Source organism: Haliaeetus leucocephalus, unplaced genomic scaffold, assembly GCF_000737465.1.
Source record: "Haliaeetus leucocephalus isolate CR32 unplaced genomic scaffold, Haliaeetus_leucocephalus-4.0 Scaffold251, whole genome shotgun sequence".
NCBI lineage: Eukaryota > Metazoa > Chordata > Aves > Accipitriformes > Accipitridae > Haliaeetus > Haliaeetus leucocephalus.
In genome coordinates, this window is record NW_010972687.1 from 7,955,734 (window position 1) to 7,973,336 (window position 17,603).

Here is a 17,603-nt window from a genome sequence, read left to right on the forward strand (position 1 = left end):
CGGTGAGGCCGGCCGGCCGTTACCGGGGCCGGCAGCGGTGCGGGGAGGGGGCCGAGCGACGGTCTTCTTCCCTGACACGCTGTGAGGCGCCCGGCGGGTGACTGCTGGGCGGCCCCTGGGTTTCCTCAGCCCCTCTGCCCGCCTGTGGCTCGCCCGGGGGAGCGTGCGGCCTCCGGGGAAGGGGTGCGGGCGCTAGAGCGGCCCGCGCCCCTCTCCCGTGGCGGTAGGCCCCGGGAGCGGCGGCCCGGCCGGCTTCTGGTCCCCACCTGCCGCCGGGTGCCTGCGCCCACGGGCTCTGCTGGGCTTTGCACGGCCAAAAGTTAAAAATGGGTGATGATGTCCCAGGTAAGCGTCTTCCGTGTATCTTTCCAGAGCGACGTTCAGACGCTTGTTCACGTTTGCTCAGGTGGAAAATGAGAGCAGGTGTGGGAAGTTAGGAGGTGCTTGGCGACCCACGGCGGGCGCTCCCGCACATTCGCCGTGGGGAGGAGTGCGCCCGTGGGGCGGCCGGCCGGCCGGCGCTGCCTCGTGGGCACCTCTCTGTGCCGCAGTGCTGCCAGGCCTCGCCTAGCGGCAAAGATGAGGTGCTTGGACCCGAGAGGCGTGGTGGCGTATGTGTTTTAGAAACATTAAGTGATAAGACTTGTTTAAAGCGGTTCTGGTTACAAGCGTACGTTTCGTTTCTTGCAGCAAGTGGAAATCTGTGGTTAAGGGAACTCAAAACATCTTGCTTTCTTATCTTTCGGGAGAGAACATTTTGGGGCTTTTAGCCTCTTTTGTTTACCAACTTTATAGTTAAGCTTTATAATTTAAGAAGGGCGATGCTCCTACTTTATTGTATCCTTGAATTTTGCTTTTACAGTCACTTACTGGAGTGTAAAGAAAACCCTTTCCACGCTACGTTAAGTGGTCAAACCTCAGTAGTTAGAGGGCATTCATGATAGTTTAGCTTTTTTTTTTTTGTAGAGTAGTTGTTTAAAGGAGCTAGTGTGTGACAGTAGGCTATTATCAGCATGATGTAGTATGGTTAATATGTGTAATGGCACAATTTTTTCATCTGTGGTAAAAGGGGTAAGTGTAGGCAGGCATCTTAAATATCAGCTTTCTTCATTGATGGCAAGTGTATTGTACCTATCAATAGTAGGAAGCCATACTGGATAATCTTTTAAAGATAGTACCCTACATAAATCATAGTTCTGATTCAAAACCCAAGAAGTTAGTGAATCAGGCTAGTTAAAAGTAGCAATTCTTGCTTTGGCTTGTACAGCATTATTTTCTGGGGTTTTGTAGCAATGGTGTCCTTAATACCATTGCTTTTCTTCTCGTGCCCTTTTTCTCATTCTGTTCCTTGTTTCTCACTAGGTTTGGAGTTTGGTAATACTGAAACTATTGCTCAGTGCAATTTATTCTAGTTTGCACCTGGAACTCTAACTCTAACAAGTTGTGTGCAACTCATTAAACTCAAGTAAATGCTTAGTTAAAGGCACTGTCATCTTAAGTCATAGTTTTAGCTTGAGAGTCTTTAAACAAATGTCACATGTCACTTCAGATATTATTGTAAAAGAAAGTAATGGCAGAAATGCTCTCTGATTTTAAATTTGGTTTTGCATATTTAACAGGGTGCTCTATATAGCTGGTTTCATTTTTTCAGTCTTGCTTCTTTTTGAGAAAATGCTCAAAGACTTAGGTGCTACTGGGAGTTCATGTGCGCATTTTTTTTGCATTGATTTGAGCATGTGTCAGAGATAGTACAAATGCCTTAAAGCTTAAGAGATTAGTTACGTATGGTTTGTTGAAGACGCTGTCTATACTTCGTCCTTTGCCTCAAAAAGATATGTTTCAGCTTCCAGTCTCTGTGAAGATCAGGAATGGCTGAAGGTATGGAGCAGCTTACGTACAGGTCACAGGGCATTGAGGCTGAACTTCTCAAGTAAGGATGATGGGGGGCATTATGAAAGAGATCTGCAAAATGATGAATCTAACAGAGAGGTTGTATTTTATGATCTTGTTAGTATAAGAACTAATGGGCCATCAGTTTAGGTTGTGGGATCCAAGTTCACAGCAGGCAAAAGCTTGACAGGTATTAGAGAGCAGACCTGCAAAATCTGTAGTCAGAAGACACCGAATGCAAGAAATATGCATGTGTTGAAGGGGGAATGGAGCTACTTGAAAGAGAGAGGTCTGCTGGGGTTTGCTAAACAGACAAACTACACCTGGCCCAGGAAATCTCTGTAGCTAAAAGAAAACTTCAAGGCCGAAGAATTTTAGAAGAGATTCCATATGCTTGTGCTATTTTTATTGTTACCTGGATATCAACTTACGGCCACAGCTGGTTGCAGAACAGTGGGCTACGTGGATGTTTTTGTTTTCTTTGAGTGTATACAATTAATTTTTAAAAATTAAGTATAGTTATTGCTGATCTAACTAATACGTTGTGGAGAATAATCCTGTGAGCATACATGTCCAGGAGCTCAGGAACTGGTGAGAAGAACCTATCTTCTCCATGAGTTTTTTTCAGAGACATAAAAATGGGGAAAGCTGGAGTTTCTTGCCTTCGGGGCTTCCTCTTTTCTTTTCCTTACCTCTGAAAAGTAACTGGGTTGATGCACCCAGAATGGTGTACTACCACTGATCATAAGTATGAAGTATGAATACTTGCTCTGATGCAAGATTCTCTGTGTCTTGCTCCTTACCATAAAATCCTTACGTGCCTCTCACTGCTACTGATAATGACTTTGTCAGAAGTAGCAGAACTTGTTCCAACAAACAGATAAGAAACAATAAAAGTTCTGAAATTAATCATGTGTCAGTGATGGCTGAAGGGGAAGGTTGGAAATTGTTTCCAAAAACTGAAAATGGCAACACTTCCTCAGTTCAGATCTGGAAAATTTGTGTGCAGCTGTTATTTACGAGGTCTTTCTCTTTTTGCTATGAACAGTGAGCGCCTTGTTTTTTCTGATAGAGGCACTTTGTTGGGTTTTTCATTGTCAGTACAATGGGAATTCTTTGGACTCTGATACACTGCTGTTCTTATCTTTCCCTTTCTCTGTTAGCAGTGTACATACCATTTAAAAATCATCTTTCTGCCTGAACTGTAAAAATGAGATAGCTGAAAATGAAGCAGTTCAGTTATCTCTGTTGTTAATATTTGGTATGCTGTACTAAGGCTATAATGAGACCACATAGAGGAACAGATTTTAACACTTCCAGACCTGACAGCTATGTAAGCAGTTTACTGAGTAATTAGCCGCTTTGATGAACAATATAGGCAAGTGATATGCTACTGTATATTCTTAAAATACACTTCTGTTTTTTCTAAACATAAGTTTTTGGTTTTTTACCTGTTGCAGATTTTGTTAGGAGAAAGATGAGGTTTTCCTATGTGATTATAATTATAAACAATTTACTAACACTGCAGTACTAGATTCAGGTAGATCAGAAGTGTGTCTATACAGAAGGCCTTTTGACCAGGTCACATGGTCTGTTAATTAGACATTAATCACAGAATGGTTTGAGTTGGAAGGGACCTTAAAGACCATCTTGGCCAACCCCCCTGCCATGGGCAGGGACACCTTCCACTAGACCAGGGTGCTCAAAGCCCCATCCAACCTGGCCTTGAACACTTCCAGGGATGGGGCATCCACAGCCTCTCTAGGCAACCTGTGCCAGTGTCTCACCACCCTCATAGTGAAGAATTTCTTCCTTACGTCTAATACAAATCTACCCTCTTTCAGTTTAAAGCAATTACCCCTTGTCCTATCTCTGCATGCCCTTGTAAAAAAGTCCCTCTCTGGCTTTCTTGCAGGCCCCATTTAGGTACTGGAAGGCTGCTATAAGGTCTCCCTGGAGCCTTCTCTTTTCCAGGCTAAACAACCCCAGCTGTCTCAGCCTGTCTTCATAGGAGAGGTTCTCCAGCCCTCTGATCATCTTCATGGCCCTGCACTAAATCTGCAGGCATCAGCATTTGCCTGTGTGAAGCCACTGTGTAACAACTTAATGTATCAGAATTTGGCTTTCATATCAGATTTTTTTCATATATTCTTTCAGACACTTATAAAATAGCAGTGTTTCAGCAAACTGTAATTCTATGTCTAGCTCAGGATTTGGTTCTGAACAGTAATTGGTATCTTGATTCTAGTGCTACCTTCAATAAACATTTTATCTTAAGTTGTATGCATTTTCTCAAATAAATTTATATTCAGTGTTTTATTAGTGTGACAAAATGAACTACTTTATATATCTGCACAGTTTATCACTATGCGTGTTTGGGGTTTTTTTATAGATAATTGGCATATTGGGGAGAAATGCCTTGCCCCTCTTCTGGAAGACGGGAAACTTCATGAAGGAACAATATCCTCTATTGAAAAGGACAAGAACGGAAAATCATTTGCTGTTGTATCATTCTTGGAGTCTGAAGAAAGGAAAATACTAATAACTAAACTTTGTAGAGTCAAAGCCAGTAGAGGACCCTGGAAAAGCTTAGTTTTTGATGATGGTGATCTGGAAAAGCCTTATTTTCCTGACCGAAATCTTCCGACGCCTGCAGTTGCTTTTAAATTATCTGACAACGGTGATTTTATCCCATATACAATTAACAGATACCTGCGTGATTATCAAAGGGAAGGAGCCCTATTTCTGTATGGACACTATGCTAATAAAAGGGGCTGTATTCTTGGAGATGATATGGGCCTTGGAAAGACAATACAGGTACTCCTTTTGATTGTTACAGTGAGAGAATAGATTTTTTTTTTTGGCAGTGTGTTTTCTGTGAGTTGTAAATCTTTTTTAAAAATAAAGTATTTAAGAAAAGGTACCTCAGTGGAGCTTAATCTCCCTTTGCTATTGTGGAGTTTGAGGAGGCAGGATGTGACTGTCCAGGACAGCAATTAGAGCCAGGAGCCATTGCCGATTTAAGATTCACTCCTGACAGGCCACAAAACTGGGATGTGGCCCCTTTTAGTGTAAACATGGGTAATTACAATAGTTAAAATGTTAGTATTCATTTTATGTTGCATTTCCTTAGAGGATTGCTACCTGTGCATCATGAAAATAATTTACACTGGAGTATGCTGAAAGTACTTACAGCACTTATTTGACTGTAGCTCTTTAAATGTCTTTTTCCTTTTTTCTTGAAAGCAAATAGTTTAACTGTACTGGGAACGAGAAGAAGCAGACACATATACTCCCATCTCTGCAAAAAGTGCTTAAATGTTCCATGTTATTTTTATCACTCTTTTGGAAATATGACTCGGGTTGATGAAAGGACAAAGTATAGCTGGATTTTTCCATTATGCTTTGAATCAGTGTGGCCCAAACGATTTATTTATTTTACTAAAATTAGGATGTCTTTATGTTTGAAAATTCTCTTTAATCTGTCTTTTTTTAAGTTAGCAGCTTGAATCCTATGGTGGCTAGTCTTTGTACCCCTGTCTTTTCTTCCTCCATGTGTCAAATGCAAGCTCATTCCTTCACTGACAAATACTGGCTGTAGCATCTGTTGCCCTTCTATTTAGGAGAATGTTGACAGACACCCTTCAGTGCAAAGAAGTATTGTTCTGTAGCAAACTTCACAAGAGTGAGTAAACTAAACTGGCAAAACTTCTTTGGATAGAGCATTTAGAGATGCATCATGGATTTGTGTAGCTGCTGCTGCTCTTTTAACAGATGTTTATTAAAACTAAACATCCATTTACCTTGTGTTTTACCTAAGCTTTGCCATGTTTCTTGTCCATGGCTGTTTAAGAATTTGGTAGTTATGGAAGTTTGTTTCTACTCAGAACTGCAAATAATCTGATTTAATATAGTAAGAAGCACCTGTATAAGATAGTAGTAAACTAGGGGAAAAAATTGAGTTGCCTTGCTTGCATCTCTTGTATTTTTTGAATCTTGGAGCTGATTCTGTAGTGATCTGGTCATGTTTATCACTCGGCAACAGTGTGTTCCTGCGTGGAATTCACATCTATTCGTTATTTCTTTTAATCATAGTGTCAAGTTTGCAGAAGAAAGGTAGAGGTTTTGAAGAATATCTTGTGGTTTTTTTATGAAACACAGTATTTACGTTGTTCAAGTTCAGCATGCGAAAGGCAGTTCAGTGGATATGAGGTAAAAGGGACTTGTTTAAAAAAGATTAGTATGTATGAAAGAAGAAATATTAGTTAAACTTCATCAAGTAACTGATTTAGTCTTATAGAAAACTTGTTTTATGCTTGTCAGTTGGCTGAACCTTATTGTTTCTAAATTACAGGATGATTTATGAGACAGAGACTTTCCTAGAAAACTTTTGCATTTTAATGTTCTTTGTAATTCTGAACTGATTTTTGCTTAAGTTGGCCTGACTGTACGGCTCTTTCATTTCAAGCTGAAACTGAGGTGGAGGCAAGTAGAATAATGTTGTTTCTTAATGTGATTGCAGTAAGTTAGTTTCCTATCAAGGCCTTTTGGTGGCTTCCTGCTTTATCTGCAAGAGCCAAAGGTTTCTCATAAGAGTTGCCCTTTTACAGCCTTTGCTATTGTTACAAATTTGTGATGCGTTATTCTTCCAAAGATGGAGGATCTGGAAGGCACATGGAGATTTTATGTTTGGTTGAATTTTATTCTGATTCTCAAAAGGTTTAAAAAAAAAAATTAAAGCCAAACAATGTGCAAACTTGCAGTTCCTCTTAGCGTCAGTTTATATGAAATCTTATGCTTAAAAGTGTTTGATTTTCTTCTGTATACCTCTTTCCCACTCTGTGGCCCCATATGTGATGGGTTTCCTCTCTCTTCTGCTCATCTACCTTTACTCTTCTCAGGTATTTTTCCTGCACTTCTGCACTCCTGCTGGCTCTTTCCCCACCATCATTAGGGGGAGAAGGCTCTGGAAATTTCCTCTTTTTCAGAAATCAACAGCTGACAGCTTTACCTCTGCCCTGCTATGAGCAGATGTGCAGCAGCTGCAAAAGGAAGTGTCTGGAGCTGGTTGCTCTGAGTAAAAGGGGCCTGTTTTCAAAAGAAGGGCACCTCTCTGATGATGCATCTGGTCCTTGCTGCTGCTTAGCCCCATGGATACCATTTAGCCCGAGTGGATTTTATGGATTTGCATGTTCTGGCCAGCTATCTCTGTGCCTTCTTCCTGGTTTGGATTACCACGGGAGCAACTTGGAGTAGCCTATGCTGGGATGTTTGTCCTTGCTGTGATGTATTATAATAAGTGTCGTCTCATAATCAAAGCAAAATTACCTTGATTTGTTTGAGGCAGATGACAGAATATAGCCCCAACACAACAGAAGGAACTGCTTTTGAAGCTAGCAACAGGAATTGGAAGGAATGGGGCATACAGAAAACAACATATTAGTGAAAATAGAACCTCTAGTTTAAAGCTCTTCTTCCTTGATTGCAGAAGTAGCATTGGGAGTATAGTTAGCAAGTATCTCTTCCTTCTGTTTTCTCATCTAAGATTCAAGTGTCCTTCTGAAAATGGAGAGTTGCAAGGCATGCCTCATCTCTAGTTTTTCCTGGCTCATTCATAGTCTCTTTTGTATTTTTGGGACTTTTCCACTTGAGAGGATGAAAGAGTAAAATAGCACAATTAATTCCTCTTATCATGAATTCAGGAATCTCCAAGGGAAGGGCTTCCCATTTTAGAAACTGAGATAGATTTGAAACAAACAAAACCCCAATCGCCTCCCCAAACCACCTTACTGAATCCTGTCCAGGATTTTGTCCTAAATGTTTATTTTCAATATAACTCAATTTCTGTTTGCTTTTTGTACATAATCACTGAGAATTGTTTTCTTTCTCAAGGTAATTTCATTTCTGGCTGCAGTGTTGCACAAAAAGGGAACACGTGAGGATATTGAAAATAATATGCCAGAATTTTTACGGAGAACAATGAAAAAAGACTCAAAGACTAACCCCAAGAAGGTACAGCTTTTAGTGACACAAGCTTAAGGATTTTGGTAAAAAGCAATACTTGGATTTTTTTTTTTGTTTGTTTGCTTCAGGACTTTATATATATTCATTTTTAAAATTCAGCTACTTAGGTAGATTAGGAGTTCATGGCCTCCCTAGTAATGCTAGGGAAGCCTTCAGTTTTCCAGACTGTCATAATGCATTATCTAGCTGTTATTGTCTGATCTGCTAATGCTGTTGGTCTGCACTAGCGCAAAACATTTGCAAATACCTGAATGAGATTAGTGGCTAGAGTACTTTGAAAAGCTTGTGTCGGTGAGTAGAAAATTATAGTTTCGTGTGATTGTGTTTCTAAAGTACAAAAACCATGTGTATCTATATTAACAGGATATTTAAATAATTAAGGCAAATGCATATGTTTGGAAAATTTATTGCTAATATTCTTGTGACGTCACATATTTTCCTGAATGACTGTGAATAAGGTCAGAAGTAAGTCTGACTGACAATCTGGGTAATCAAATACAGTTACAGCAAATAAAGATGCATGTAAAAGTTCTGTGTGAATGAGAGAAATCTGAAGTTCATTTTAATTTTACCCATCACAGGACCCATGCAATTTCTATTTTATTGGAATAATTGGAATATTTGACAGGCAGAATGATTCATATGACTATAGCTCTGTGAATAATGGATACAGGTTCCTCGGGAAATACAGAGAGGAAGAGTTGAAGGGATAGCACTTTGTACGAAAAAACCAGGAATGCTTCTGACTGGGAATAAGAGAAGAAGAATTTCACTTAGTGGACAATCAAGTATTGGAACAGGTCACACAGAGAGGCTGTGGACCGCCCTCATCCTTGGGAGGTTTGGAAGACCTGAATTGGGAAAGCCCTAAATGACCTGGTCTGAATTCAGTGTTGCCCCTGTGTTGACCAGAAAGCTGGACTAGAAACTTCCTGAGGTCCCTTCCCACCTCACTGATCTTAGTATTCTATGATATTAAATGAGTTGTATGCGCTGTCTTAAATTTCTAAACCCTTTTCATGCCTTTCTGTTTTGAAGTTGTATGATGATGAGAGTTGTGAATTGGTGGAAGCTGCTTACCCTCTTCATTCTTTTGTTTTCTCCATCTGCAAAACATTTTATGGTGTACAGATACAGATGCTATAACAAAGAAAAGTGATAGTATCTTATGTCTTATTGCAGTTGTTAGAGTGTAATTTGAGTAAGTAGCACTACTTTGGTAATTTTTTTTTTAGTGTTACAGTATTTTTCTTCTGTACTATTTACATACTCTGAGTAAAATGATTACTTTTGAATTTATGTTGGCTATTCAGGTATTTCCTATATTATGCTTTGAAGTGACAGAATTAAAGAGTTCAGACTGCTCTAGGCAGTAAAATAAATCTCAACATTTTGATTTTTCCTTATTGAGAAAGTGCTATGTTATAGTTTTTCCAGTAATACTGTAACATCTATTTGTTTTCAGACTTTCCTCATAGTAGCCCCTCTTTCAGTGCTGTACAACTGGAAGGATGAGTTAGACACATGGGGGTACTTCAAGGTCTCTGTCTTACATGGCAGTAAAAAAGATGATGACTTGAGTCGTATCAAGCAAGGGAAATGTGAAGTTGCCCTTACAACATATGAGATACTTCGCCTGTATTTGGATGAAATTAACAGGTAATTATTTTAATGTCTTTTTCTACATGCAGAATTTTAACTGTCTAATTTTGCGTTGTTATTTACAAGTACTTCTTCTTTCTGTGCAATGTATTTACTGCTAAATCCAATGACTCACTGGGCTGAAGAGGGGAATCCTATTTAACTATCTTTGGGGAGTTTACCCTCTACTATCTTTGTAGTGGGATGCTTTGGAGAAGTAAGCATTTGAATAGTTTTCATAAAGCTAGTCTTTGCTGTTAATCCATTCATGAAGTGTTCTCTAAAAGGTGCAGGAATTGCCTGCCTGAAAACCAGTGGTACCTAAAAGTTATGCAGAAGTTATTTCTATCTTTCAGTACAGTGTAAGGAGAAAAAAAATGTGGAATTTTTAGCAAAGGTATTTGCTAAAAAGGTATTTAGCAATCAAAAGGTATTTTCCTTGTTATTTGCACTTTTCACCAGCTTGATGAAATTCTTGAGTCCTAAAAACTCTGAGGTATAAGACGTGTTTGTATATGTAGTTTTAAATACACTGAGGGACTTAGCAGAATCGAGGTTTTTCTGACAGCAGATTGTATTAGAAATCTTACTTTATTTGCTCCATAGCTGTCAGCATTTTCAAACTGGAGAGCTTTGCCTTTTGTTTTGCAATGTTTAGGAGTACTTGGCCTCTCATCTGATCCTAGTGGTCCTCTTTCCTTATGTTATCTTGGAAGTAGGGTACACGTTGTGTGAATAGCCAGTAGTAGCAGCCTGCCCTTAGTAGCTGGTGTTGTCAGTGAATCTGCAGATCTTGTCATTTTATGTGTTGGGAAAGCTCCAGGCTCCAGAGTGGTGATGGCTGTCCAGACCACCAGGACAAAACAGTCAGATCTCCATCTGTGTCTGTGCTCAGGTCTGAAAAAGTGCAGATAGAATACTAAAGGAGTTGTGTTAACAGTACCCTAACTCCTGCTGTTGTCTTTCTGAGGAACTCTTCAGTTTTGGTCATTGAATAGGCAGTGGTCAGGAAATAGGTGGGTGTGCAGAACAGATCTGACATGTGACTGACTGCTTGCAAATACATTGCTTCAGCATACAAATTAACTAAACTGTTTCTGCACAGCATGTGGCTGGATGGGCCTATAACGTTGACACTGGAAGAGGCTATGTGTCTTGCTTAGCTAGAATGATGGATTGGCCGCCAAAACTGGTCTTAATTAATTATTACTAATAAGAATACATAGGCTCAGTTATGCATGTAAATCAGCATAATGAGAGATTAAGTTGAAGGAGCTAGCATGTGTTCATCTGTTAGTCTCCTTTCAGAAACTCCCAATTTTTAGCAGATTTTAGGAATGTAAGGGACTCGGATATGAATGAATGTATTTAGCAGGCATCAAAAATGCCACAAGATCAGCCTTCAGATTAGTGAACTAAATGCAGCCTGCTCAGGAGACAGGTTTCCTTCTAAACATGTCTGTTTTAGCTTTTTGCTGCTTGAAGTATCATCAAAGTACATATGATTGTGTTCCGAAATACTCATTCGTGTGTATATATATATATATATATATATAGTTTAGCAATCTTATAAAGCTAATACATGTCTTCCTGGGGACTTGATGACTTAAACAGTATCCAGGTCATTCTACCTCCAAGTTTTATGCTTGAACTTGGCTGCAAAATACCTTTCAGTCCCTGGTTCTAGATATGTTCCTCCTAGTCACAGAATCACAAAATATTAAAACTCCCCTGCCATATTGGTATCATATAGATATTAAAGAAGTTTAGTGATGCATTCATGTAGGAAACCACACAGATTGAAATTATTTCAGTCTACTTATAGTTACACTGGAAAGATTTTGTTGAGAAAATGAAGCATACCTGTGTTAAGCATGTTTCAGTAGTTTACCTTCGGAAATTTATTTAATTTTTCTAAATCTTACATATGAGTGGAATTAGTGCTGCTGAGATTTACTGGATTGATTGCTCCAGAGATTGAAGCTGCGTTCTTTACAGAAAGCAGTTTGTACAGTTATCAGTAGTTTATTTATTTGACTGTGTAGTTTAGCCATTATATTTAACTATGGCAATTGAATTTACTAACCAGAATATGAAGAAACCAAGTAGTATAATACAATGTAAAACAGAAAAATAAAAAAGGAACAGAGTCTTATAATAATCACAGCTACTTGTGTGTCTGACTTCACTTTTAATGTGTATGTGGGATGAGGGAATAAGTAGTTTCAGTTAATAAAATATTTCTTGTTGATCTGCAGTATAGAATGGTCTGCTGTGATAGTGGATGAAGCACATAGAATCAAGAATCCAAAGGCTCAAATAACTCAAACCATGAAGTCATTAAAATGCAGTGTTCGCATAGGTCTTACTGGAACCATTCTTCAAAACAATATGAAGGAACTTTGGTGTGTTATGGACTGGTAAATAAAATATCTTTTTTTATGGCCAAACACCTCTATATGTTAACCATGCAGTGGGACTGGGATAGAGTCAAAACAACAACAAACCACAGCCCTCCCCCTAAAAAACCGCAACATTTTGTGAGAATGTAGGTATGTTTTTCCAATACATCTATGGAGGTAAGCTACTGGTATGAATTTTACAGTTATTTAATACATTTGGACCTCCTCTTATATAGCTTCTTTGGGGAATTTGGGAAACAGTTAAAATTACTTTCTTTCCCCACCGCCATGTTTACCTTCCTTTTCTAAGGACACTGTTTTTTTCTTCTTCTGTCCTCTGCACAGTAGATGGACAGTCATTACACAACTTCGAACAGCATTGTGCCTTTGCTCTGTCCAATATGTGCTGACTTACTTGGAAGATGAAAGTAATAATATTTTGCTGTTTTTCAAAATGCACGTGTGCATATTTGCGAAGCAACATTCTTGTCCAGGAAAATTTTTAATGGAGAGGGAGGGGTGGAACTAACCCTAGATATAAATCTAAACATAGAAGTCTTGCTGAGGATGCTTTACAGAGGAGGAACAAAAGAAAACATACCTTAGATATAAGGATATGCATGTTGAATTGAAATACCAGGAAAGAAGTACTTTAACAGTAAGCTGCATCTGGTCCATTTAAACTATGCTGATGTTGTTAATAGATTGTTCCAATATGTAGTGCTGCTAATGATTACTAAATTCTTTTTGCTATTGAGTTTCTTAAGATTTTATTTAGTAAATTGCGATATCTGCATAACGTGACTTTAATAAAAACAGTAAAAATTGAAAACATGACTGCTTAGCTTCCAGTTAGGCTCCTGAACAGTAGCAGCTTTGTGGTTTAAAGGTTCTGTATACTTGTGACTTCTGTTAGTCTGCTGAGCTTTCTTTTTTGTGGAGATGGCAACCCTTTTCCTAAGGGGAATCTCTTAATATTTGAGAGTCACAGAAAGTAAATGACAAAATGGCATGTCTGGAAGTAGTATGTGTTTCTATTTATATACATAATTTTTATTAATTTCTCTAGTGATTGTTAATTGAAGATCTCCTTCTGTTAGCCAGAAACAATTTATGGTGTGCTTTTAATCCATGGAAGAGGATAGACTGCCTTGAAGTAAAGAAAATGCTGTTATTCCTTCACACACAGACCAGCCTCCTTTGTTTTTTAATAGGGCCGTACCAGGACTTTTGGGTAGCAGAGTACATTTCAAGAAGAAATTTTCTGATCCAGTGGAGCATGGCCAGAGGCATACTGCAACTAAAAGAGAGCTAGCAACAGGTCGTCAGGCCATGATGAAGCTAGCAAGAAAAATGTCTGGCTGGTTCCTGAGACGTACAAAAGCGCTTATCAGTGATCAGTTGCCAAAAAAGGAAGACAGAGTAAGAGTGCCTGCACATTTCAAACACAGTGCTAATGAATATATCTATTCTTTTTTGTTCTTGTTGTATTTTTTCTCTTTCATCATGCCTGTAGTAGTTTATGGTTTTCTTTTGGACTTAAGAACTTAAGAAGATCCAGAGCCTTGGAAAAAACGCACAAGCGGTAGTGTGCTTTGTTCACATAATTACTATGATTGCATGTTGAAATGGAGTTAATCAAGCATGAAAATGCTCAGCTAGACTTCTGACTAGTGATTTACACATGTATTTTATGTGGACTTTTGTACTTATCCGTGCAAACCCAATGCAATGTATGCAGATCTCTTGAAATTCTATGTAGGACTGCTGAATTTGCAGCTTGGCACTTTATGCATGGAACAGTATGCTTTTATTTTTTTAACTCCTTCATTTTAGGTCACTAAATAAAAGAAAACCCCCAAACCTAAAGCTGATTGTTGATAGGTCTCTAATCCTGGCCATCCAGGGCTAATGTAAACATTATATGAAGTGATAATACTTTATGACTATAGGTGAGCATTCTGATAAATTCTCATTACATATATTTGTGCTTTCTTCCCAAGTAGGCAAATATGTCAGTTTGCAGCTGGTTTTGTTTTCAAAATTTGGTATTTGTTCTTCATTCTCGGTGTATAATAATGTCATCTAAACTGTCTTTGGAAGGAAAGATTAACACAAACGTCAGTCAATAGCTTTTCTAAATCTAGCAGGTTTTATTCTTTTCATTCTCTTGTTAATGTGAGTATATGTTCAAGTTACTGCTGTATTATTATAGCTCAGCATGGTGCTGCTGCTGTGTGGGTGGCCTAGGTTGAGGAATGATCTTGGGATTTCTGTCTCCTGCTGTTTAAGACTAAAGATGTCATGGAGATGCCACCCATGGTCGCTAAGAAGAGGGATAAGAGTTTTGGCCATAGCCCTGTGTAGGTCCTTGCCTTCCCATTGCTTATTCTGTTTGTCCTGCCTTTGGTAGTGCCCTACAACAGCTAGTGCCTAAAAAGAGGAAAGAAAGCATAAATTAAGCAGCTGGCAAAGCAGAGGGGAATCCATAGTTACAATTATCCATTTATTTCTCTCGTTTTTTCCTTCCTCCTATACCCCCAGAAAAGCCAGATTGAAAGGTTTATAGAAATCTAACGGCAAATTCTTGTAGCTTGATGTTAATATTTTTTGTAGAATTTTGCGAGGCAATAAAATAAGTATACATACATTTTGGCTAAAATTTCATTCTATTTTGGTGTCAAGATCCACATTTTTCCATTTGGTGTTTCCTGTAACTATTTAGGCAAATACACTCTTGTTTTCTACTTTATTTTCGATGTTCCCTGGTTTGTGTTATTTGATGCAGTGCTGTTTGGCTTTTCATTGTATACTGAACGTAGTTGTGTTTTTGGGGTTCTCTTTGACAGATGGTGTACTGTTCCCTGACTGAGTTCCAGAAAGCAGTGTACCAGGCTGTGCTACAGACAGAGGATGTAAACTTAGTACTACGAGCAGGAGAGCCTTGTAGCTGCAACAGCGGCCGTAAAAGGAAGAACTGTTGTTACAAAGTAAGAACTTGCACTGTTTGGATTGTAGAACATAGCCTTTCTGGTTTTCTCAGGAGACTCTGCCGATGAAGAGCTGTTTGAAATGGCTGCATGGTCATAGGCCATCTGTTTGGGAAATCGTGACTGGAAACTGGACGGGTGGCTGCGTCGCAAGCATGATGGAGTTAGGTTCTTTGGGATTACAGCAAAGCTGCTTCACATGCCCTGAGCAAGTGGTTGTTATTTATGCAGTAGATTCTGGATGTGTTGTTCTGGATGTGCACCTGTGATATAGTTCATGTTGGCAAGGGTATTGCATTGGGATGTTCAGTATGTCAGGTGCTCTGCTCCCATGCATCTCAGGTGGTCTATGCAGAAGCTGCAAATCCTGGCATCCTGGACCCAGCAGGTCATGTGGGCTTTGCTTGTGTTATAACTGCAGTTGGACTGTGTCTTTCTGCGGCACTAAACATGCACTTTGCTTTGCTTCATTGAAGGGAGAACAGTAGCCATTGAGCACAAGCAGAACTTTTGTTCACTAGTAAAAGCTTTGCAGATTTCTTCCATCTTCTCTGGACTTCTTTAACACTCAATTAGTCTAGCTTTGTATTTGTTTCGCCCACATCATTCAGTAGGCTCAGATGAAGTACATCTTTTATTAACCATGTAGAAGCATATGTGTCATACTTGCTTCTCCCTATTTTCGTTCTATCCTGTTTTGATTCTTGTGTAGTGGTTTGGGTTTTTTCTCCAAATGATGTAGCTTGTTCAGTCTTCTGCATCTTTCTTTAAAAACAATCCCCCTCTCAGCCTGTTTAATATTCCATGGATACTAGCATGAGTTCTCTGCAGGCTTCTGTTTCTTGTGATGTTCTGTACAAAAAGTAAAATGCTGTTGAACTTGATTCACAAAGGGCAGTAGGCAGGCCTGCAGATGCTTAAGTGCTCTTATGGACTGTCTTATTTCAAAGTTAACCGTGAAATTTAGTAACTTGAGAAGGGAAATGGAAATGAATATTGGTCGAATCAGCCAACCATAACCAGAAAAATAGCTGATGCCGTTGCTGCTGCTGCATTGTAGAACTTTTGAAGTTGTTTGACTTACGTTACTTGAGATGTTTATAAAGCTTTACTATTCTCTACAGCAAAAATGTACAAAGTTAACTGTTGTAGGATAAGAAGTCATTCAAACAGTTCTTGATGTGATTTACATTTAAATCACTGGCAAGTGCTCCAGCCGCACCAAACAAGTCACAGAAGGCAAAGGCAGGGACTGGGAGAATGAAGAACTACCCACCCTAGGAGAAGATGAGGTTCGAAACCATCTAAGGAACCCAAAAGTGCACAGGTCCATGGGACCTGATGAAATGCATCCCTGGGTCCTGAGGGAGCTGGCAGATGAAGTGGCTAAGCCACTCTCTTTCATATCTGAGAAGTTCTGGCAGTCTGCAGAAGCTCCACCAACTGGAAAAGAGGAAACATAACGCCCATTTTTAAAAAGGGGGAAAAAAGGAAGACCTGGGGGACTGCAGGCCAGTCCTCACCTCTGTGCCACGCAAGATCATGGAGTGGATCCTTCTGGAAACTATGCTAAGGGACATGGAAACCAAGGAGGTGATTGGTGACAGCCAGCATGGCTTCACTAAAGGCAAATCGTGCCTGACAAATTTGGTGGCCTTCTATGACGGGCTTACAGTGTTGGTGGATAAAGGAAGAGCAACTAATGTCATCTGCCTGGACTTGTGCAGAGCCTTTGCCACTGTCCTGCACGACATCCTTGTCTCTAAATTGGTGAGACGTGGCTTTGATGGATGGACCACTTGGTGAATAAGGAATTGGCTGGATGGTCACACTCAGAGTTGTGGTCAATGGCTGCTTGTCCCAGTGGAGACCAGTGATGAGTGGCGTTCCTCAGGGGTTGGTATTGGGACCGGCTCTGTTTAACATCTTTGTCAGCGACATGGACAGTGGGGTTGTGTGCGTCCTCAGCAAGTTTGCCAACCACACCAAGGTGTGTGGTGCGGTTGACGTGCTGGAGGGAAGGGATGCCATCCAGAGGGACCTTGACAGGCTTGAGAGGTGGGCCCATGCGAACATCATGAAGTTCAACAAGGCCAAGAGCAAGGTTCTGCACGTGGGTTGGGGCAATCCCAAGTATATAAATACAGGCTGAGTGATAAGTGGATTGAGAGCAGCCCTGTGAAGAAGGACTTGGGGATGTTGGTTGACAAGAAGCTCAGCATGACCCAGCAATGTGTGTTTGCAGCCCAGAAAGCCGGTTGCAGCCCGGGCTGCATCAAAAGAAGCATAACCAGCAGGTCAGGGTTACCCAAAGCCTACCCAAACCAATCTGTGATGATTTTGAAGTTACTGTCTTTCTGTCTGCTCAGAAATTCTTGGTTATCTTAACAATTTCTGTAGATACCGTGGTATCTGAAATGTTTAGTAAGCTATGAACATAGTTGTTGGTTCTTTTTTCTTTTTGAGAAGATGTTTTCTATTAATAGGATCACAAAGCTGAGGAAAAAAAAAAAATGCTGCATTTTTGTTAAAAATACAGTATGCATCTCTTTGGGATCAGTTATAGTACTACTTAGAATTGCTAATGCATTAAACCTTGTAAGAATAGCATTTTTTAGATTATTTTCTATTTTCAGGAATATTTGTTTGCATAAAC

At 39.6% G+C, this 17,603-nt stretch overlaps 1 protein-coding gene across 1 annotated transcript in view; it reads left to right on the forward strand.

Annotated features, from left to right (window-relative positions):
• The first annotated feature begins 201 nt into the window (after window positions 1-201).
• The window catches only part of ERCC6L2 (excision repair cross-complementation group 6-like 2), a 36,910-nt gene continuing 19,508 nt past the window's right edge, over window positions 202-17,603 (forward strand). Inside the window, exons 1-7 of the mRNA XM_010568675.1 lie at window positions 202-345; window positions 4,283-4,707; window positions 7,783-7,902; window positions 9,380-9,573; window positions 11,814-11,975; window positions 13,172-13,379; window positions 14,807-14,947. Of these exons, the coding sequence (XP_010566977.1) occupies window positions 327-345; window positions 4,283-4,707; window positions 7,783-7,902; window positions 9,380-9,573; window positions 11,814-11,975; window positions 13,172-13,379; window positions 14,807-14,947 (1,269 nt within the window). The 5' untranslated portion in view covers window positions 202-326. The remainder of the gene's footprint in view (window positions 346-4,282; window positions 4,708-7,782; window positions 7,903-9,379; window positions 9,574-11,813; window positions 11,976-13,171; window positions 13,380-14,806; window positions 14,948-17,603) is intronic.